This window comes from Mauremys reevesii, linkage group 13 (genome assembly GCF_016161935.1).
Source record: "Mauremys reevesii isolate NIE-2019 linkage group 13, ASM1616193v1, whole genome shotgun sequence".
Classification (NCBI taxonomy): domain Eukaryota; kingdom Metazoa; phylum Chordata; order Testudines; family Geoemydidae; genus Mauremys; species Mauremys reevesii.
Window position 1 is genome coordinate 19,254,712 of NC_052635.1, and position 22,145 is coordinate 19,276,856.

Sequence of the window (22,145 nt, forward strand, 5' to 3'; positions counted from 1 at the left end):
GGAGTGGTATGCCCATTCAGTCCGTCCTGGGGTGGCTGAGAACAAGGGGGCAAAGCGAGTGCACAGCTCCTTGATCTGTTGCCGCTGCAGACGTTCCAGAGTTGTGGAGAGATTCACCTCTTCCACACCACCGTCACTTTTTCCTTCGTAGTAGACACCTTCAGGCAACTCAGCGTCATCTCCTCCCTGGGCTGTAAGCTGGCAAACCTTTAAGTCTCTGGAATAAAAGGGCTTGAGAGAATTAACATGGTACACTTTAGGGTTGAGGTGGGGAATGCTATGAGATAGTTAACAGCTCCCAGGCGCTCTTGGACCTTGAATGGCCCTTCCCATGATGCTTCCATCTTATGGGCCTGTTGCGCCTTCAAGACCATAGCCTAGTCCCCTACTTTGAAGGAACGCTCTCTGGTATGTTTATCATACCAGGCCTTTTCGCTCTTCCTGAGCATCCTTTAGGTTTTCTTTAGCAAGGGCTAAAGAGTGTCAGAGGGTGCTCTGTATGTTGCTTACAAAGTCCAGAATGTTAGTTCCTGGAGAAGGCGTAAACCCCTCCCATTGCTGCTTCACCAACTGTAATGGCCCCTTAACTTGGTGGCCATACACAAGTTCGAATGGTGAAAACCCTAAACTGGGATGTGGTACAGCCTTGTAGGCAAAAAACAACTGCTGCAACACTAGATCCCAATCATTGGAGTGTTCATTTACGAATTTACGTATCATGGCCCCCAAAGTTCCGTTAAACCTTTCCACCATGCCATTGCTTTGATGGTGGTAAGGGGTGGCAACCAAGTGATTCACCCCATGAGCTTCCCACAGATTTTTCATGGTCTCTGCCAGGAAATTAGTTCCCGAATCTGTGAGGATGTCGGAGGGCCAACCTACCCTGGCAAAAATGTCTGCTAAGGTCTGGCACACAGTTTTAGCCCTGGTGTTGCTTAGAGCTACTGCTTCTGGCCATCGGGTAGCAAAATCCATGAAAGTCAGTGTGTACTGCTTTCCTCTGGGAGTCTTTTTTGGGAAAGGACCCAGAATATCCACAGCTACTCGCTGAAATGGGACCTCAATTATGGGGAGCGGCTGGAGAGGGGCTTTGACCTGGTCTTGGGGCTTTCCCACCCGTTGGCACACCTCACAAGACCGGACATAATTAGCAACGTCCTTGCCCATTCCCTCCCAGTGGAAGGACTTCCCCAATCTGTCTTTGGTTCTGTTCACCCCAGAATGGCCACTGGGATGATCATGGGTTAAGCTTAAAAGCTTTACCCGGTACTTAGTTGGAACTACCAACTGTTTTTGAGGATGCCAGTCTTCCTGGTGTCCACCAGAAAGAGTCTCCTTGTATAAAAGTCCTTGTTCTACAACAAACTGGGATCGGTTAGAAGAGCTGAGAGGCGGTGGGGTGCTCCGTGCCGCCACCCAAGCTTTCTGAAGGCTGTCATCTGCTTCCTGCTCAGCCTGGAACTGTTCCCTTGAGGCTAGAGACACCAGTTCCTCCTTAGACTGTGGACTTGGGCTTGGTCCCTGTGGAAGCGATGTAGGTGATGAGGTTGTTTCCGTTGACTGTGAACCGCTCTCCGCTGGTGCGTTAGGTGATATTTCAGGCTCTGGCTGAGCCTCTTGGGTAGGGTTGTCTGCTGCTTCTGCCAGTTCAGGCCCGCTGGTGCTCTCTGGCGTTGGAGTGGTAGATGGGTTTGTGAGCGCTGGCGTCAGTGCTGGCAACGGTTCTGGTGCTGGTTGCTCTTCCAGTTCCGGTTCTGGGACTGGATGTACTATGGCTGTTGCAGTCGTTGGCAGGGGATCTGGTTCCACCACCTCTGTCTGGGTCTCTGGTAACACAGAGGGGTGGACGGTTCAGGAACAGGGATGGGTGTGGAAGCTTGCTTGGCCTGGCTGCAGGTGACCACTCCCACCCTCTTGGCCAGCTTCACATGGTTGGCCAAGTCTTCCCCCAGTAGCATGGGGATGGAATAATTGTCATAGACGGCAAAAGTCCACCTTCCTGACCAGCCCTTGTACTGGACAGGCAATTCAGCTGTAGGCAAGTTTAAAGATTTTGACATGAATGGGTGAATTGTCACTTGGGCCTTTGGGTTGATGAATTTGGGGTCCACTAAGGATTGGTGGATAACTGACACTTGGGCCCCGGTGTCTCTCCACGCGATAACCTTCTTTCTGCCCACTCTCAAGGTTTCCCTTCTCTCCGAGGGTATTTGAGAGGCATCTGGGCCTGGGGATCTTTGGTGTAATGGTGGTGTAATGAACTGTACTCGGTTGGGGTTCTTGGGGCAGTTGGCCTTTATATGTCCCAGTTCATTACATTTAAAACATCACTGGGCTGAGGTGGGTTGCTGGAGACTGGTGAGGTGGGACAATAGGGTGTCTGGGGCTTTCCTTGGGTTGTAGGTGGGGTCTTGTGTTGCCCACGGTGATAGGGTTTATTGTCGGTTTGCCCCCTCTGATATTCGCTCCCCTTGCTAGTAGTTTTTTTCTTTTCTGCCACTTCCACCCATCTGGCTCCAATCTCCCCCGCCTCGGTTACAGTTTTGGGTTTCCCATCTAGGATGTACCTTTCTATTTCCTCAGGAACACCCTCTAAGAACTGCTCCATTTGCATTAGGAAGGACAGAGCTTCCAGAGATTCAGTACTTGTTCCTGATATCCAGGCCTCCCAATTCTTTTCAATGTGGTAGGCGTGTCGGGTAAATGACACATCGGGTTTCCACCTTAGGGCTCTGAACTGCCGACGGGCATGCTCAGGGGTTAGCTCCATTCTGATTCTGGCCTTGGTTTGAAAAAGTTTATAATCGTTCATTTGTGCCTTAGGCATTTCAGCCGCCACCTCTGCTAAGGGTCCACTGAGCTGTGGCCTCAGCTCTATCATGTACTGGTCTGCAGAGATGCTGTACCCATGGCAGGTCCTTTCAAAATTTTCTAAGAAGGCCTCAGTATCATCACCTGCCTTGTAGGTGGGGAATTTCCTGGGATGGGTAACAGTACTTGGAGAAGGGTTGTTAGGGTTGGCTGTTCCATCCTGCTTAGCCTTTTCTAATTCCAGGGCCTCTTTGTGGAGCTCCAAAGCCTTCCGGTGGTCAGCCTCTTTGGCTCTCTCTTCTCTTTCTCTCTCTTCTCTTTTCTTTCTTCAATTAAAAGCTTTCTTTTTAAGAACCTGATTGATTTTTCCTTGTTTTAAGACCCAAGGGATTGGGTCTGAACTCACCAGGGATTGGTGGGGGGAAAAGGAGGGGGGATGGCTAATTCCTCTTTGTTTTAAGATCCAAGAAGTTGGGATCTGTGTGAAGCCTCTCAAGGCAACCCAGGGAGGGGAAAGTCTGGGGGTGGGGGGAATGGTTAATTTCTCCTTGTGTTAAGATCCAAGGAGTTCGGATCTGTGTTCCCCAGGGAAGGTTTTGGGGAAACAGAAAGTGTGCCAGACACTGATCTCTGGATAGTGGCAGTGTTACCAGATCTAAGCTAGGAATTAAGTTTAGAAGGGTCCATGCAGGTCCCCACATCTGTACCCTAAAGTTCAGAGTGGGGGAGGAAACCTTGACATGGTGAGCAGCGGTGTGGGAATTTTTTTTTTAAGAACTAAAGCCAGTGAGATTTTTTTTTTCCTCTCTAGCTGCTTGGAAAGCAGCCTGAGGGCAGAGGTGTTAAGTTTTTTTAACAAGGGTCTTTGTTAAAGAAGAGGCTTCAAGCTGGGAGCAAACAGACAGCAAAGAGGAATTTACAAGCTGAATTGTTTTCTTTCTTTCTACCTCTCGAGTATAGCTAGTTAGAAAATCTCTGTTAACCAAACAACCCTGAGCTGAATACATCCCAGTTTCAGTGAACTGCAGAGGGGTGTGGCCAGCACAAGAAAGCAGGGAAATGAGTACCAGTGGAGCAACTAACAAACTAGAACTGGCTAGGCTGGAAGCAACAGAGAAAGACAACGAACATAGGAGACGGATGGAACTAATTAATGCAGAAACAGCCAGGGAAGAAGCTGCCCACAGGAGAGAGCTGGAGATGAAACAAAAAGAGATGGCACAAATGAACGATTATCTGAACTCACCTATCCCTGGTGAGTTCAGACCCAATACCCTTGGGTCTTAAAACAAGGAAAAATAAATAATCAGGTTCTTAAAAAGAAAGCTTTTAATTAAAGAAAGAAAAAGTAAAAATTATTTCTGTAAAATCAGGATGGAAAATGCTTTACAGGCTACTTAGATTCATATAGCCCAGAGGAAATCCCCTCTAGCCTCAGGTTCAAAGTTATAGCAAACAGAGGTAAAAATCCTTCCAGCAAAAGAAGCATTTACAAGTTGAGAAAAACAAAATTAAAACTAATCCGCCTTGCCTGGCTACCTACAAGTTTGAACCATGAAAGACTGATTCAGAAAGATTTGGAGAGCCTGGATTGATGTCCCGTCCCTCTCAGTCCCGAGAACGAACAACAACAACAAAAAAAGAGCACAAACCAAGACTTCCCTCCACCAAGATTTGAAAGTATCTTGTCCCCTCATTGGTCCTCTGGTCAGGTGTCAGCCAGGTTTACTGAGCTTCTTAACCCTTTACAGGTAAAAGAGACATTAACCCTTAACTATCTGTTTGACACAGGGCCTGGTGCCACTTTGAGTTAATATGTCCTCGTCTGTGGGGAGTTTACTTCTGTTGATGATCTTGGAGAGGTTGGGGGATTGTTTGAAGGCCAGAAGTGGGGGCTCTGGAAAGATTTCTCTCAGGGTGGGTTCCTCATTGAATATGGGTTGTAGTTGTTTGTACCCCATATGGCTTCCAATGTGGCGTTGTAAGTGACAACTTAAGAGTGTACAGTTGACGGGAGTTTTCTGTATTTAAGCAGGTTTTCTTGGGGTATTTGGGTGGCCCGTTATATGATGTGCTCTACTTCTCTGAAGTATCCTTGTTGGGTGAAGGTGGTTTAGAGTGTGTTAAGGCGTATATTCCAGACTTTCTCCTTGGAGCATATTCCGTGGTATCGGAGTGCCTTGCTGTAGATAACAGATTTTTTGGTGTGCTTGGGGTGGCTATAATGGTGATAATAGAATATCAAGGTTGGAAGGGACCCCAGGAGATCCTCTAGTCCAACCCCCTTCTCAAAGCAGGACAATCCCCAGACAGATTTTTTCCCCAGATCCCTAAGTGGACTGCTCAAGTATTGAACTCACAACCCTGGGTTTAGCATGCCAGTGCTCAAACCAGTGGGCAATCCCTCCCCATTGTCTCATGAAATCCTTTAGGGAGGACAAGATCGGAGTGTTTTGCTTTAAACAATTTGTTCCTTTCCCACTTTAGGACTGTTTAAAAGAGGTGTTGGAGATTGTGGAATTGGGCATCTCAGGAAGTAAATCCAAAAACAGTGAACAAGAGGTCAAGTACAAAGGAGATAAAGAACCAAATCCTGCGTCAATGAGGGTGAAGGATGCAGCTGAAGCTACGTTAACATGGTATGGCATTCATCAGAATATGTCAGCTGCCTGGCAGGATATTGCTGCTGGGGAAATTAACATTCAGAAGAACACTGTTTTAATGGGTGGATATGATGGGTGGTAGACTGGGTAACTTGGGATGGATAGTAACTTGCTAACTTTACAAGTGGCTTGCAAAAGGGGGTACCTGCCTTCTCCTTTGTTCCACTTGCAGTAAATTGCCATACAGTTTAATGTGAACTATAAAATGATTCCATGTAGTTACCAAGATAAATGTAACTATTCACCAGAACTTGCAGATGAACTTAGTATTGCATAAAAGTACTTATGCATGTACTGTTGTAGTCCAGGCACTTTCCCTTTATCTATGTAAATAAGTATTATTAATGGGGGGGGAGTTTTAACTATTAAATATGCTCAAATCTGGTGGTGATCTGACCAGAAGTAGGAGCTTTTTTTTTTTTTAAAGGCGTAATTTCTAGGGAGGAGATCAAGTAGGTGATCAACAGCAATCACCTAACTGATCTCTCCCCCCAGAAATTACGCCTTTTAAAAAAGCTCTGTCTAGATGTTGTATCATCACCAGACATGATCATACCCTCATTCACTGTTCTTAGCCAGGGAATTTCTTTGGAAATTAAACCCTGAGATAGTGCTGTTGCATTGGTGGAGACAGATAATACCTGGGAAAATAGTTTTTAAAAAAATATGCATAATTTCAAATTATTATTGAATATTTTTATCGCAGTAGTGCCCATGGACCCCAATCTGGTCGGGGGCTCCATTATGCTAGGTGCTATACAACCAAATACGAAGACCTGGTCCTTGTCCTGAAGAGTTTGCAATCTGAAGCCTTCAAAGGCTGCACTCCTCAAATTAGGGGTCTAGGTTCATGAAAGCTCTGCTGGATAATTTCTGTTCAAAGTAACACTAAAGCAGTGATAGCAAGCACACCTACTATGGCTGCTACAGGTGCTTGGAATTCAAGAAGGGATTAGGAATTCAACACTTCAATGGACAATAAGAATATTCACAGATGTATATGAAAAGTTAAAATAAATAAAAAAGGGGTAGAAATGCTCATGCTTCAAAGCATTCCCAAACTGCTTATGTCTTGTGTTAAAGAAGTAACTTCCCACATGGGCAGGTTATTTGTTCCTCATGAGGTTTCTTGCACTGTCCTCTGAAGCCTTCAATTATTGGTCCCTGTTTGAGACGGGACCTGGATTATGTGGATCATTGGTTTGATCAGTTGTCAAATTCCTATGTCAGGATGCAAAGGAACAACATGTCTAAAAGTTCCCATCTCAGATGGGATCAAGATGCATCTTTTTAGGATGTGTTGTTGACTGAATTCTTCTCTTATTTGCAGTATTATGCAGTTACTTGGAGCATTTCCTTCACCCAGTGGCCCTGCTTCTCCTTGCAGCCTGGTGAATGAAACCACCTTAATTAAATACTCCCGTCTACCTACCATTAACAAACACAGCTTCCGCTACTTTGTCCTTGATAATAGTGTCATCCTGGCAATGTTGGAGCAGCCTTTAGGGAATGAGCAAAGTAAGTTAAACATTTTGTGTCCTCTTGGTTCAGTAGATTACCATTCTTTGTAGCATATCTGCAAAATGTTTGTTTTAGTTAGGCAGTTCTTTTGCCTTTCACACACTGGAAACCTGTTCTACAGGGTGTTCCATTGAAGTGTGAAACCTGGCATGTAATTATAGAGATTCATGCAATAAGATCAACAAAGTGTCACTGTAGTTACAATTAATATAAACCCTGCCAAATTCTCCAAATAAATGTGCACTAACCTGTGAGATCACATGCTTTTAGCTGACTGCTCTGTAAATACAGCTGAAGGAATAAAACCAGTAACACTTCAGTACATTTTAAAAAGTCACACGTTCCACTCCATAAAAGGGTGAATGTTTAAAGTGTATGTCAGACTATATGGATTGGTGTTTAACCAGCAACTGCTGTGTGTGGTATTGATTTGCTCAGTTTAAGGCTCAGTTGCTATTAAATATTTCAGTGGGGACTGACTCCCAGCAGCTGTATTGTGTCATTGCTTTTCATCTGTAGGGGTTTAACTTCAATTGCGCTCCAGTCTCTAGCAGACACTGAGTGAGCCATTCCACTGCACCAGTGGGATTAGCTGTAAAGGAGATGTGCAACAGGGTATTATATGTGCCATAACCCCTGCTCCTTACTAACTCTCCTAGCAGTTTCATGTGCACTTTGAACAAGAAGGGAATTAGTGTAAGAGCTCTGCAATATCCTGCGCAAGCATGTCCTAGAGATGGACAAACACTAGCCCCAAATCACTCTTTGGGCCTTCTATATACAAAGGGGGCCACTTAAGATTCCATCCTCTCTGGCAAATATCGTAGATAGACACGTCAGACAGATCTAACAGTTTGCATGGGCACATGGTCCTTGTCCATAGCCAGAAGGCCATTGACCAATGACACTGGTTCATTCCCATATGTGGGACTGACCAGGATCAAGGAAATCTGAAGACTCGGAATCTCTGTAATCTTTCTCCAAAATGGGAGATGTGATACTAGCCTATAATTACAAGGTCATCAGTATCAAGGATGACTTGAGTAGGGGCCTCACCCATGCCTCAGTGAGAGTGGCTGGCACCCTATCCTCAGATGGACACTGACAGTGTCCACCACAGTGGGCCTGTCATCTTTCCCAGCCAAAAAGAAACATGGATCCAGTTACCAGGTTGTGGCCCAAAGTGCCCATAGCACTCCTGGAACTTCACTGACCATCACTAATTTTAAATTCTAGCAGATAATTTTTGTCCCGTTTGGACACTGATAAACACCCACACCCATATCTGTCCAATCCAACAAGTTTACAATAACACTCCTTGACTTTCTTGGAATAGTGTACACACTCTCTGAAGGGAGCAGTTCTTCTCTCTCAGAATAACGTTGTTTGTCCTAAATTGTCAAATATCACTGGCATTAAAATCCTCCAAGGACTGGTCCAAATCCATGTTATGTTCTCCAATGCTGATGTTGTTGTATCAGGGCCTATACAGTAAAATAAATGTACAAACATACTTATCCCTCCATGAATCCACTTGCTGTACGTCTAAACAGGCAGATTTTTTTTGATCTACTGGCCTTACTTCTGCATGCAGAAATTAGTCTGTTAGCTGAGTTGTAATGAAATTGACCACTTCTTGCAATCAAACCAAGGTGATCTGGCACAAGGGTAGAAGTCCACTTGAAATCTTCAGAGAGCGCAGCAGAATAGTATTTCCATGTTGCAACAAAGATCATCCTTTATTTTTGCTACCCTTCAGGGATCTGTCTTATGGGTCAGATGGGAGGAGTTACCCTGAAAATCACACAAGTTTACATGGTGATATAGTATATTGACACTTTTATGGGTATGAATACATTTCCGTCTGTGCTGATCACTTAGGTGTTTAATGCAATTGGCAAATTATTACATAATATATTAAAGTATGTTTTATCTGTGCACTCTGCAGATGACTCTTTCCCTTCTGTCACGGTTCTGATCCGTGGGGTGTCTGGAAGACTTGCGTGGGCCCAGCAACTTTGCCTTTTGCCAAGAGGAGCTAAAGCAAATCAAAAGGTCTCTATCAGAGCCCAGTGGGAAATCTGTAACTTACAGATGCTCAGCAGAAATTTCACTAAAATTGCAAGATAACCCACAGAATTGGTTACTGTATGTATGGCTGAGTCACAGTGCCCTTAATTGTGGGTAATGAGACACATCTCTGGTGCACTTTACAAATTTGTTATAATACTACAGTGTGAGTGTTGAACAAAAATGCTACTTACTTCCATATTGTTTGTGTGTGTGTGTAAGGGAAACAGTCCCTGCATTGTTTGGAAAGTGTCATGTGGTGGGACTGTGTCTGTCCTTCAGTGTTCAGGCATTAATTGTTTGAGTGGAGGTGATGCCATGGCTTCTGGGACTCTTGGCTCTTGTGAACATTTTCCAGCGTTATGGTTTTGACAAACATTTCTCTGGCTTTTTGGGATGACTGGAAATGGATTTATTACAGTGAAACAAGGACACTCAGACTGTGGTTGAAATTCAGGGCTGTCAGACTCAGCTGTCCCTTTTATATTTAGGTCACTTACACAAATCTAAAACTATAGGAAACCCAAGCAAAACTTAAATTGCTCTTAGCAGTCTGCCCAGGGCTAACAGGGGCAGCTCTGTGTTTTGCCGCCCCAAGCATGGCAGTCAGGCGGCTTTCGGCGGCATGCCTGTGGGAGGTCCACCGGTCCTGCGGCTTCGGTGGCAAGTACACAAGGGACTGGCGGACCTCCTGCAGGCATGCTGCCAAAGGCAGCCTGACTGCCACCCTCACGGTGACCGGCAGACCGCCCCCGGCGCGCACTTGGTGCGCTGGTGCCTGGAGCTGCCCCGATGGCTAAGCAAGCTTTGGGGAAGCATATAATCCTTGTGATGCTTTTAAAGCTACCCTGGCACTTAAGCAGATGTGTCACACAGTTGAGACACTTAATGGAATGGCAAGATAGTGAGGTTTGATAGAGACTATGGGAAGGTTCTCTCTTGGCATGTGAAATACTTGTTGGTGTCAGTGGGAGTGTAGCAAGGATACAGCACTTCTTACTTTTTAGCATGTTATACCTCTAAATTTAAAATAAATAAATAAAAAAGCAAGCTAGTAACGTGGCACTCAGGGCAACCCCAAAGACACTTATCCCCCATGGCTTATGTGGTGGTGTTCCCACTCAGACTTTGGGGTTTGAATAACTCTGATGGTCATGAGGAACTGATTGTACTGCTGAGAGCAAAATACTGTAATTACAAGCAGTATGCAAGCTGCTTGCATACCTCAGCCAGTGAGTTCATCCTGACCTGCAGTATCGCTCCTATGCAGCCCTAGGCTCATCAGCCTGACATGCAGCACCCTTCCCTCATCTAGTCACATATTCAGTAGGGCCTAGGTGGAGACTACCAGAAATAATCTTCAGCTCTCTTTAAACATTATTAGAATTGCTTTAACCTAAAACTAAAGTAACCCCAGAAAGGCTTGCAACTTCCATGTAATCGAATGGGATTGATGGCAGAGAGACTGTGTTGAAAACCACGGTTCATAGGTACCATGAGCAGAACCATAATGAGTAGGACTGAATATCAAATTTTGCTTTAAAACTTGTAATCAATTCTTACAAGTGAATAATATTTAGTTTTCTGAATGCTTTCTTAATAAATAAAACCTATTGTTACCTATGGTTATGAATCTGTGATATTGTGATACACCTAAAGAAAATTATTTCTATAATATAAATGTATTGCACTACAGGACAAAGCATTTAAATTGGACATAAAATTGTTCCCTTCGTCGTAACAGATGTTTTTACCAGAACCTCGACCAGCTCCTAAAAATGATGTTGGACTCAAATACAGTGTAAAACACCGGCCCTTTCCTGAGGAGGTGGACAAGATCCCCTTTGTGAAAGCTGACCTGAGCATTCCAGACTTGCATGAAATTGTTAATGAGGAAGTAAGAGGTTTTAGTCTTTGATTTCCTTTGTTCTTTGCCTGTCAGCTTCCGAGTCCACTTGGTAAATTACACCCTGTATGGGGCACTTAACTGTAAAGCTTTCCTGTTGTAAAGGGTATTGCAGTAGAACAGGGGTCAGCAACCTGTGGCACGCAGCTCGCCAGGGTAAGCCCCCTGGCGGGCCAGGCCAGTTTGTTTACCTGCCACGTCGGCAGGTTCGGCCGATCGCGGCTCCCATTGGCCGTGGTTTGCTGTCCCAGGCCAATGGGGGCTGTGGGAAGCAGCACGGGCTGAGGGATGTGCTGGCCACGGGTTCCCGCCGCCCCCGTTGGTGTGGGACGGCGAACCACGGCTAGTGAGAGCCGCAATTGGCTGAACCTGCCGACGTGGCAGGTAAACAAACTGGCACGGCTTGCCAGGGGGCTTACCCTGGTGAGCCACGTGCCACAGGTTGACGACCCCTGCAGTAGAACGTTACCAACTTCTGTTAACGAGGTGACAAACTCACTGCAGGTTAGTGAAGTCTAGGAACTATCCAGGGATGATAGTAGGACCTGTGATATGACCCTACCTATTATTGGCCAATTGGGGAGCCCCACACAATATGTTTTGCCCCAATCCTGACACACTATGATGACCTGAAGCAGTGACTTGTTTCTTGCTGCTGCTCCAGGGAAAGAGGCTAGCACCTCTTCTTCTGTCTTGTGAGAGCTCTTGTAAATGTGGCATTCTTCCAGCTCCTTTGAAGGACCAATATTGGAGTTGACACTGGTTACATCATTTGTCACAGTTGTCCTAAAGAAATATGATATTGATTGGGGGGTTTCAAGTCACATCCACTGACCCTCCTCCACATCTGTGGGACCTCAGTACTCAGTGCTCCCATAAACATGGGGGAATGTTCCAGGAACTGTTCAAGCTTATGGTTTGTTGCTCTGTGAACTAGCTAGGGAGGTCCTTTGAAATGCTGGGAAAGAGATGTTACTGGAATCAGTATTCCATATCTGTGAAATAATGTTTTTCAGCTGGAAGAGCGGCATGAAAAGCTGAGGAATGGTATGGCCCAACAGATCACTTATGAGACTTCTATAGATCAGCAGAGTGAAGAGGAGTGGCGCAAGAAGAGTTTCCCTGACCCAATCACTGAGTGTAAGCCCCCGCCTCCTGCCCAGGAATTCCAGACAGCCCGCCTCTTCCTGTCACACTTTGGATTTCTGTCCCTAGAGGCACTGAAGGTGACTTGATATCTCCCTTCATATTGTACAAATGGCTTCAAACACCCCAATATCCTGTAGGACAGAACAGTGTCATTTAGCAGCTTTGCTAATGGAGTTTTCTCTTGTGTAAATATACTGCTAGAGCTACTCACTGTTACGATAGCTGTGGTCTGCTCAGATATAGGGAAATGAACCCAGAACTTCTCAGGAGTTCTGGAAGCCAGAGGTCTAATGCTTCAAGCTTTGACTGAAGAGCTCTAAGCTGGCTTTACAAAAGGTACCTAAATTGGGATAATTACATATTGTGTACTTGAAATTCTTCCTGCAATTTCAGTTGGATGCCATAGTTGCTTTCAGCCCTAAACATTTCTGTAGGATTACAGTATTCTGTTAAACAGATCCAGTTATCCATACATATATAGCTTGTAAGTTGCTACATAAAGCACTTTTGGATCCATGTAATGGAAACACTAGCTAAATGTACAAGTTGTCATTTTATGAGTTAGTACAGATAATCCAATTTTCAGAGGGAAACACTGCTTTTGGGCTCTCTATATCTCACCGTGGAGTTTGTTTCTAGCTATGTACAGACTGTCAACAAACAGAGGATTGAGCTGTTGCAGAAATAATAATCCCAAGAAGTACTTAGTGGTGATCTACAAAACAAAGTCCATGTGGAGTTCAGCACAGTGTTAGTGTGCTGCAAGTCCTCACTAGCCTGGGTGTGGGGGAAAGCATTAATATTAAAAAGTTCAAAATTATTTCTGTTGTTTCCACTCAGTGAAATCTCTTGATACTTCTAGAATTTCTTCAATGAACCAGAGACACTGTGACATCAAATAGTACAGGCTTCTTTGCGAAACCATACAAATCAAGGCTTTTGTGGTGTCGCGTTTATATCGTGTTAAAGATTAAGTTATGGTTTTGATCTTATTTAGAAAAAAATTGCATTTGTTTTGTTCATTGTATTTTAAAATGGATCATGGTGAAACCATCAAAAAAAATCCCTTTTCACCGGTAATGTTCTTTAATAGTTAATAAATTGAACTTCTTTCTTTGCTTGGTAGGAAACTGCTAACAGCCGTCTACCTCCTCATCTGATCGCACTTGACTCTGCTCTCCCTGGGTTTTTTGATGACCTTGGTTACTTGGATCTACTGCCTTGTCGTCCTTTTGATACAGTTTTCATTTTCTACATGAAGGCAGGCCAGAAAACAAGCCAGGAGGTATGTGAAAAATTGGCGCACTGATTGGTCTCGGTATGTCTTTGCTTCATTTACCTCTTAGTTATATAACTGCGGTCTAATGGCTGGAACAGAGGACTGGGACTCAGGATTCTTGGATCTGCACTGAGTTGCTGTGTGATCTCCAACAAGTCACTGTGCTTTGTTTTTTCTTTTAATCTGTAAAATGAGGATCATTTATTAGTTACGTATGCCGAAAGGATTAATAATGCTTTGTTATCCAGTACTGTTCTAAATGTATGGAAACACCTGTCTGCAGAACCTGACATTAGAGGGACACTTTCAAGGTTCACAGGCCCAATGTACGAGCAATACCATAACTTGTTCCAGTGGTGTGCAAAGTTCAGGTAGTTTGCTTTTGTAGGGTTTCATTTCAAACAGATGGCAATGAATTGGAAAACTAAATGTACAAGTAAAAAGGAATTACTGCTTTGTAAGGTATATGTTGCACTGACTGTACTTGTTTGCATTCAGATGTTATCAGTAGTGAGAGTATCAGGTTAGAGGACTGCAGAGCCTAACAGTGACAACTTTGCATCTGAACTGTACCTTGGAAACCCACTATTATAAAAGAGTGTATAAATTCATCCTAATGAGACCTTTTTATAGTGCCTTCCCCTCATTCCCTGTGTACTCCACATTGTATGTAGTGTAAATGTAGCTGTCTGCCACAGAACTAATTAGTTTACTCCAGGCACCCTCTCCACATCTTATAAGCTTGGAAATGTTTAGCTAACAAAATGCAGCACAACCTTGTTTATCTTAAAACGCACAAGTGGAACATATTTTTACTGTTACCTGAAACCAGGGTCATGCCACCTGACAACCTTTCAGATGAGTGAGGTTTGGGTGCAGAAAGCCTGTCCCCTGGCTTTTCCCAGGCCAGACATCTTAGTACGATAAAATAGGGCTAAGGCATTCAAGTTAAAGTACCTTATTCCTGCTGAGCCAGCTGCTCCAATCCATGCATTTTTATGAGCTTAGGCAGATAAAGATAAAGGACAGCCTGCAGGAGCCCAACCAGAAGTCTATAATTGTGGGGTCAGTTCTGTAGACTTTGATGTTTGGTGGTAGGGTAGGAGGCCCTGAGCACACTGTTTCAGACTCTGTAGCACTAGTAACCCTAATTATCCACAAAAAGAACAGGAGTACTTGTGGCACCTTAAAGACTAACAAATTATTTTAGCATGAGCTGCAGCTCACGAAAGCTCATGCTAAAATAATTTGTTAGTCTTTAAGGTGCCACAAGTACTCCTAATTATCCAAAGGTTTTGGGTATTCCCTAGGGTCTTCAGGTAACGTACTTGATTTCCTGAATCACCTAACGTGCACTAAGTCATGGTGATCAAAGCCAAGTTAATTAAAAATGTACTAGTGTTCCTATCTCCGCAGGACTGAAGTAGGTGAGGAACTCAGGGTATTTCCACTTTTAAAAAGTACTGAGATTTTATTTTTATGGAGTTTGCACTGACCTTAATCACCTTAAGATAAAATGTAACCTCTTTTCCAGAGTTATCCAGTGCTAGCCTAGATGAGTGGCTGAGCCCTATCTGCAGAGGGACAAGATCAGAGTGAAGACCAAGTGAAGTTATTGCCTCTGAAATGCTAGGTGGCTGACCCTACCCAGTTGTTTTTACTCTATACAGCAAGTGAAGGGAGCTCTTTGACCTAGCTGGAGAGAGTTGGGTTTTTTTGTTCTTTGGGGGGAATTTACTCCCTTCAAACTTGTTGTTACTGTCAGGTTCTGAGGGAGGACAGGTAGCAGCAGCACTGTTGGCCCTCCCTCCAGGTGAATCAGCCCTGCAGAATAAGGGGCCAGGATGGCATATAACTTATTCCTCTCTTCAGCAGCTTCATTAAAATTGTTCCATGGTTTGTCTTTATGGTGGCCATATCCTCTTTTCAAATAGCACAATATAAAATTGTTTCTGTAGCCTTAAATGCACATGTCCCGTTTGCAGCTCTGACTCCTTCTCTGATTGCACCCCCACAAGTGTTAGGCCTCATATAGTTTTTTCCTTTCCTGGGATGGAAACCTGTGATTCTCCCACTCTTAGATTGTGTCTTAGGCTACAGTACCCTGTGCGTTAACCGTGTTTGTCCAGCAGGTCCAACTGGACTCCATCTCTAAAGGTTTTCCGTTTTGGAGCATGTAAATAGCAGTAAATCAGTGACTCCAAACAGCTTCTTAAAACCAAAGTATTGTTTTATCTTAACAGTAGGAACAAAGCATAATACAAGAGAAGAGGTTTTGAAACAACTAAGGCCTGAACCATCCTCTTATGGGGACCCTGCTAGGTGTAACTTCCCTTAGACCCCTCGCCTCTGGAGTCTGGGTTCACCTTTCCCCTCCCTGAGCGTCTCTCTTAGTTCAGGCCAAAGTTCTCTTCTCCTGTATTTTCTGAGCCTGGTTCAACCAGTTTGGGTATCTCAGCAGGAGCGTTTGTGCGTGGGGGTGGGATGGGGGGCAGTAGTGTTAGAGTCAATAGTCCCGGGTATTTGCTGAGGGGCAGTTGTCTGGGCTGTTGTCCTCATTTCTTGATCATCCTGCTATTGAATTAACCCAGTGTGCATACAGTACACATTCCAAATAAATTTGTTAGTCTCTAAGGTGCCACAAGTATTCCTGTTCTTATTCCAATAATCAGGTCACCTACAGTATTCATGGGCTATTACATTCAACGCTGTTCTGTGTCGTAATGCACAAATAATATCTTATACTGCTGTACAACACAGCACTGTACACATGCAACAGTGTCCTTGAAAATCACTGATATGAAAAGTACCCAGAAAAAACATGATGATGTTGTAGTGCTGCAGAGGCAGAATAGTAAACTGAAGTAGTAATGAGCAGCATTATGTGCTGGCATATTGTAGGGGGTTGTATTCACCTTTTTCTAAATATATTATTTAATTTTGTGGTTGGTTTTAGGCAAGCATGCAATCAGTCCAAACTGCTGAATATAATTGAAATATTTAGGAATTGGAAAAACCTACACTTTTATGTCATCTTAAGGAAAAATTAGCTTTCACTTGACTCTCTGTACAGCTTCTGTATGTCACTTCTCCCATGGATTTATAGGTACATATCAGCAATTTAATGTGTATTCAATACTCTTTGAAAGTAGATTATGCAGTTTGAATCAGTGTAAGAACAGGTTCTATGAGAAACACATTGGGTAAACAGCTGCATAAAGGTACACTCAAATAGAACATTGCTGTATCATAGGAAATTATCCTAGAATATCAGGGTTGGAAGGGACCTCAGGAGATTATCTAGTCCAACCCCCTGCTCAAAGCAGGGCAAATCCCCAGACAGTTATGTGTGTGTTGGGGTTTGTTTTTTTAAACCCAGTTCCCTAAATGGCCCCCTCAAGGATTGAACTCACAACCCTGGGTTTAGCAGGTCAATGCTCAAACCACTGAGCTAGCCCCCCCCCGAGAAACAGTATGTTACTACATTGTTTTTCAGAGGTCTATATGTATCAAAAAAAAAAATTTGTGGGTATAGTCCATATGTGGTAACAGAACCATTAAAATACATGTAAAGTCTGCGTCATTAAAATCTGATCATCTGAGTTGCATTTGCTTGCCTAGTTGTGGTATGCAGTAATAACATTAGCATGCTTAACTATAGTAACTCCACATATACAGGGAAGTAGCGTATCTAACCATCCACGTGCATGTGCAAATGTGTGCTCATCTCTCTATCTGGAAATGTGTGCACAATTCTGAAACTCTTGGGCTTTCATTAAGGAAGCACAGTGATAACAATGTATTACCAGGTGCTACACACTTCAGACAACTAACAGTTTTCCAGCCTGACTGGTCTTGTGTCTCATCTTTATGGGCAGTGTTATTAGTACCCATGATCTTCTTTCGCCTTTTGGTAGGGCCTCACGTATGATGTAATTATTTATCCAGGCAAATGGAAATGGCTGCATAATAACTATTTTTTAAAAATAGCCACATAGTTATGTTCCAGAATGTAAATTTTCCTTAAAAACATCTCTAGCCTTATTTAGAGCTCTGAAGATCAGCCTTTCTGATGTGAATGAGAGAGAAATCCATTCAGTTGTGTATGCCTGAGTTTGCAGATGGCCCAGAACAATACTTCTGAGACTCGTGAACTCTCATATCAATGAGGCTGAACCATAACACTGAATGTTAACATTAACTGTCTCGCTGCTGATCATGTTAACAACGCCCTCAGTGTAATGTGTGTATCCGTTGTTGGGATGGGTGGGTGCAAGGAGGCTCTTACTGACACTGTAAGCAGTTTGTTTTGGTTGTACAGTCCCTAGCACACTGGGGCCCTGTGTGCGAACGCTGTATGAATACTGCAGACCCTTCTTGCTCCAAATTTAAAGTCCTCTCTCTCCTGCGTCCCAAGAAGGAGAGAGAGATGAGCTGCTCCCTTCTTCAGGATCAAAACTCATAACTGTCTCCAATGTGCTAAACACCACAAGTGCCTCCTACCCCTTCCTGCCTGCAGAAGCTCCACTGTCCCCGATACGCTTTTCAAAACCTCCACCTGGCCTCAGATATACCTAAAATGCAGCTCTTTGTGTGTTCTATATAAAACCTGTGGAACTGAGCATGGAGGGGAGAGTAAAACTGAACTCAGACTCCAAATAACAAGGCATGGCAGAATTAGATTTTTGTGTATAGTTTTGATGGATAATATCAATGTTTATTTTTAGGCATTTGTAAAATAGATGTACATTTTCACAGTTACACAAAATTATGCAGTTTTATAGTGTTTATAGTGTTTTCTTTATTTACATTTTCAGTTGCAGGCAATTAATGGCTGCAGACATTTGACGTTCAAAAAAGTTAAACCTTTATAACCATTAAAACACACATTGTCAACATATCAAAATACACAATGTAAATATCCGTAAATCAAACTGAGTTCTCAAACACCATTTTTCTTACTTTGCCTGACTGTAAATTTCTATAATCATCTATGGAAATATTTTTTTCATCAGTTTGTGTGCGTGGTGAAAGTTTACCGATTTAAAAATCTAATCCTTCCAAGCCTGAGAATAAGCAAGGAACTTCATACTGATAATACTGCCCAGGATCAGGAGGCGAGAGCGAAGGGGACAGGTCTGTAGCTCCTGCTGCATTCCTTTCAGTCTAATGTGCTGTGTAAGACATGGGGCCTTGCCTTTACATCACTGTTCAGGTTTCATCCAGGTCAGCAGCGATTAATTGGCACCGGACATCTCTCTGCCTCAGTCCTGCAATGAGATTTGCATAGAAAGACCCCAGAACTAAATGAGGCTTTGTGTTGGCGCCAAGGTCTGTTCTTGATGTGTTCATTGCAGGATTGGGGCCCTGGGGGCTGTCTGGAATGAGTGGGAAATGTCAGTGTTGCCCAAAACAAAGCAAAAAACTCACCAACTTGTAATTGGCTCCCTCAGTCTCAGCAAAGGGAAATGAAAGAGTCAGGGAGACTGAACTATTGTTACTCATAGAGATAGCTTCTTTAAAACCAAACTGAGGCACCTAAGTAATGTGGCCAAGGCTGTACTGCTCTAGGGATCAATAGAGGACTTTTTGTCAGCACATTTGCTGTACAGAAAAATTCAGTGAAAACAGCCTCCTCCAGCTTTCTGTTCATATTGTGAATTGGAATATGTTGCAGATTCTGAAGAATGTAGAGTCTTCCAGAAATGTTCAGCCACACTTCCTAGAATTCTTACTGTCTCTTGGCTGGGCCGTAGATGTGGGAAAGCACCCTGGCTGGACTGGGCATGTTTCAACAAGTTGGTCCATTAACAGTTGCAGTGATGAAGAGGGATCCGAGCAAGGTAAGATCACTAAACAAGTACTGGAATTGTAACTCTGTAGCTCTTTCAGAATGCATAATCTGTTTAAATTTCTTGCTTCAGGATGTACTAATTCCTTGGACCACTTTAAATCTTGTTTCTTTCCATATAAGTCTGCCTACATTTGCTAGTATTTGGTGTACAGCTTTTATTATACCCAAGACTTTTTTGTTTTTAATTATGCTATTTATTTAAAGTCGAGTCTGAAGTGCTCAAACCTGAAGTACAGAACAATAATGGTCTTGTGTACTGTTGAGAGCAGATATTGAGTCAGGTCAACTCTGCATCCATGCCTGTTCAATATTTTAATTAACAATCTGGAGGGTGGAGTGTAATGTGATGTGATACAAGCAAATATTCAGGTAGAATCAGAGGTTTGACATGTTTCAGTGGACAGGATTAAAATACTGTGCAACTTGAGAAACTGGCTGTAAATCTATTAAATTGAGATTTGATCAAGATAAACTTAAAAGAAATAGCAAAAATATAGATTAGGGTAATATTGGCTACTCAGAAGTACCATATAGGAGTGTCAAATTCATTATGATGCAAGGATCGGATTCCATGTTTATTTATGGTCCATTGGCCAGGATATAAATTCAGGACTTCATACTCCCTTAGTTCCACAGCAGATTCCCACACTGATGTCAGTGGGTGTTTGAAGAGAGAGCAGTGGGAGAATGCAGCCTATATGTAGTAATTATGTTTAATATTTAGTCCCTTTTTGTAACATTCAGTATAATTCAGTGGAAAAATTGCTGCCTTTAGACCACTGCTGTTGCTGCCCTCTCTTTCTTCCTTTTTCCTTCTTTGTGAGAGTTCTTTGTTCTTCATTCTGCTTTTCTTCCCAGCAGCAACTCTCACTTCTCTGTTGGCTTCATTCTCATCCATTTTCCTGTTCTGTCAGCTCAAATGATCAGCAATGCAGTGTGGAGGCTGAAGTATTCTTGGGCTTTAGTGTTGGTGCTCCAATGAGATGATTGGAGAACATGGCAGTTCACACCCCTCAGAGCTATTGTATCAGGCTGTCAGGAGACTTTGGCAGACATCGGTGTGTTGGTTTACACTTGGTTCACCTTTGGAAGGTTTTCTTTATGACTATGAGGACTCAAAGCTTTTTTAAATGTAAGGCAAGATTCTGGGGAGCCTAAATGTATATGTGGCTCTCATGACATCATCCAGGCTGGATCTGGTCTGTGGTCTATATGTCTGACAGCCCTGGTATAGAGCTTAGATGAGATGATAACTGAGTGGCTAACCATGCAGTGTTGCTGCAAAAAGGCTAGTATGTATATTGGGCTGTAGTAATAGCGGTGTCACACAAGCAATGTCAAATAAGTGAGGAAACTATTCTGCTCTGCTCTGACTAGTCCTTAGACTAGTCCTTGGAATCTTGAATCCAATTTGGCCACCACATTTCTGACAATAGAGGTAAATTGGAGACCACCAGAGGAAAGGAATTAATGATGAAATGCGTGGGGAAATGAGTGGGCCGGTTGAGAGAGCAGAGGGCATTCATACAGAGGAGGAGACATAGCTGTCCACAAATATCTGAGGGGAGACTGCAATATGGCCATGGATTAATTGTACTCACTAAGCAAGTACAGAAGATTGCCACGGCTGTGGTTGTTACACGGTAATAACTAGATTTGAGTGTGCACTTTGGCTTTCATCTTAACTAAGTAACTTCTTTCTTTTACTCCTTTATCCCAGTTGAGTCTTGGTGCTTGCAAATCCTTTACTGGTGAAGTGCATGAGGAGTTGTGAAGCACTTTCTTTTGACTTAACTTTTGTTTCTTCATTCTCAGATGAAATTGTTTCTTCAGAAGACACCGGAGCGAGCATATTCAATGGGCAAAAGAAGGTTCTGTATTATGCTGATGCCCTTACAGAAATAGCATTCGTTGTTCCCTCCCCAGTGGAGTCCTTAAGTAAGATCACTGTCTACATGCCATGTGTACTTTAAAAACACTTTGTTTACATAGCCCTTCTTTGACCCAGAACTTGATTAACAGAGATAATGTAATATTTATGTTACTGGTGCACCCAGAGACCCCAATTAGAAGCAGAGCCCCAAATATAGATTCTTGACCATATATATGTGGGGGAGGAATCAAATTAGCAGTGTCAGTTGTAAGTGATTTGTTACAAAATTAGTTCCTAAAATGTATAATTAAAGAAATCCTGATGTGGGAATATCATCTATTCCCCACTCCTTCGTATGATGGAGCCTAAGCCTTGAATTGCCATTCAGGTTTGCACTGCAGGAGTGCAGTCTCCTGAGCTTGTCGTAGAATAGGGGATGGCACCCCTGCACTGTGGCTGTGATTCCAGTATGCATGTGTCCACTGAGCTAGAGAGTTCAGAACAGCTCCACAGGCAGTGGACTGCTTTGTGGGGTTTTTCTTGGATAATGTGCCCCTAGGACACGCGTAGAGAAATACATGCTTAATTATGTGCTCCAAGAATTAGCATTTGCTAACTCTTTACCCCAAAATATGCAGTGGAGTCACTCTTGGATCAAAGAGTGGTTGTGTTGTTGTCTGCACTGCCAGACGTCCCTTCCCTCCCCTGAACACACCTTGTCTCTTAGCTCCCGTTGACCCAATCCCCAGCTTCTCTCTCAGGGGTCCCTTTAGATCAGGGGTTATCAGACTTTTTGTACTGGTGACCCCTTTCACACAGCAAGCCTCTGAGTGCGACCCCCCCCCCCTTGTACATTAAAAACACTTTTTTATATATTGAACACCATTATAAATGGTGCAGGCAAAGTGGGGTTTGGGATGGAGGCTGACAGCTCATGCCCCCCTATGTAATAACTTTGCGACCCCCTGAGGGGTCCTGACTCCCAGTTTGAGAACCTTTGCTTTAGATCTCTCATCCTG

The 22,145-nt window shown here is 43.5% G+C and overlaps 1 protein-coding gene across 6 annotated transcripts in view; it reads left to right on the forward strand.

The window, feature by feature from the left end:
• RALGAPB (Ral GTPase activating protein non-catalytic subunit beta) overlaps positions 1–22,145 on the forward strand; it is a 142,874-nt gene that overhangs the window by 93,653 nt on the left and 27,076 nt on the right. For 5 of the 6 annotated variants that reach the window (XM_039498169.1, XM_039498168.1, XM_039498170.1 and 2 more), the window contains 8 exons: positions 5,299–5,450; positions 6,805–6,992; positions 8,944–9,050; positions 10,810–10,962; positions 11,988–12,197; positions 13,247–13,405; positions 19,077–19,242; positions 21,069–21,191. In XM_039498169.1, coding sequence (XP_039354103.1) covers positions 5,299–5,450; positions 6,805–6,992; positions 8,944–9,050; positions 10,810–10,962; positions 11,988–12,197; positions 13,247–13,405; positions 19,077–19,242; positions 21,069–21,191 — 1,258 coding nt within the window. Of the gene's footprint in view, positions 1–5,298; positions 5,451–6,804; positions 6,993–8,943; positions 9,051–10,809; positions 10,963–11,987; positions 12,198–13,246; positions 13,406–14,933; positions 15,064–19,076; positions 19,243–21,068; positions 21,192–22,145 lie in introns of those variants that run through there. The other variant, XM_039498173.1, reaches the window with a different exon arrangement.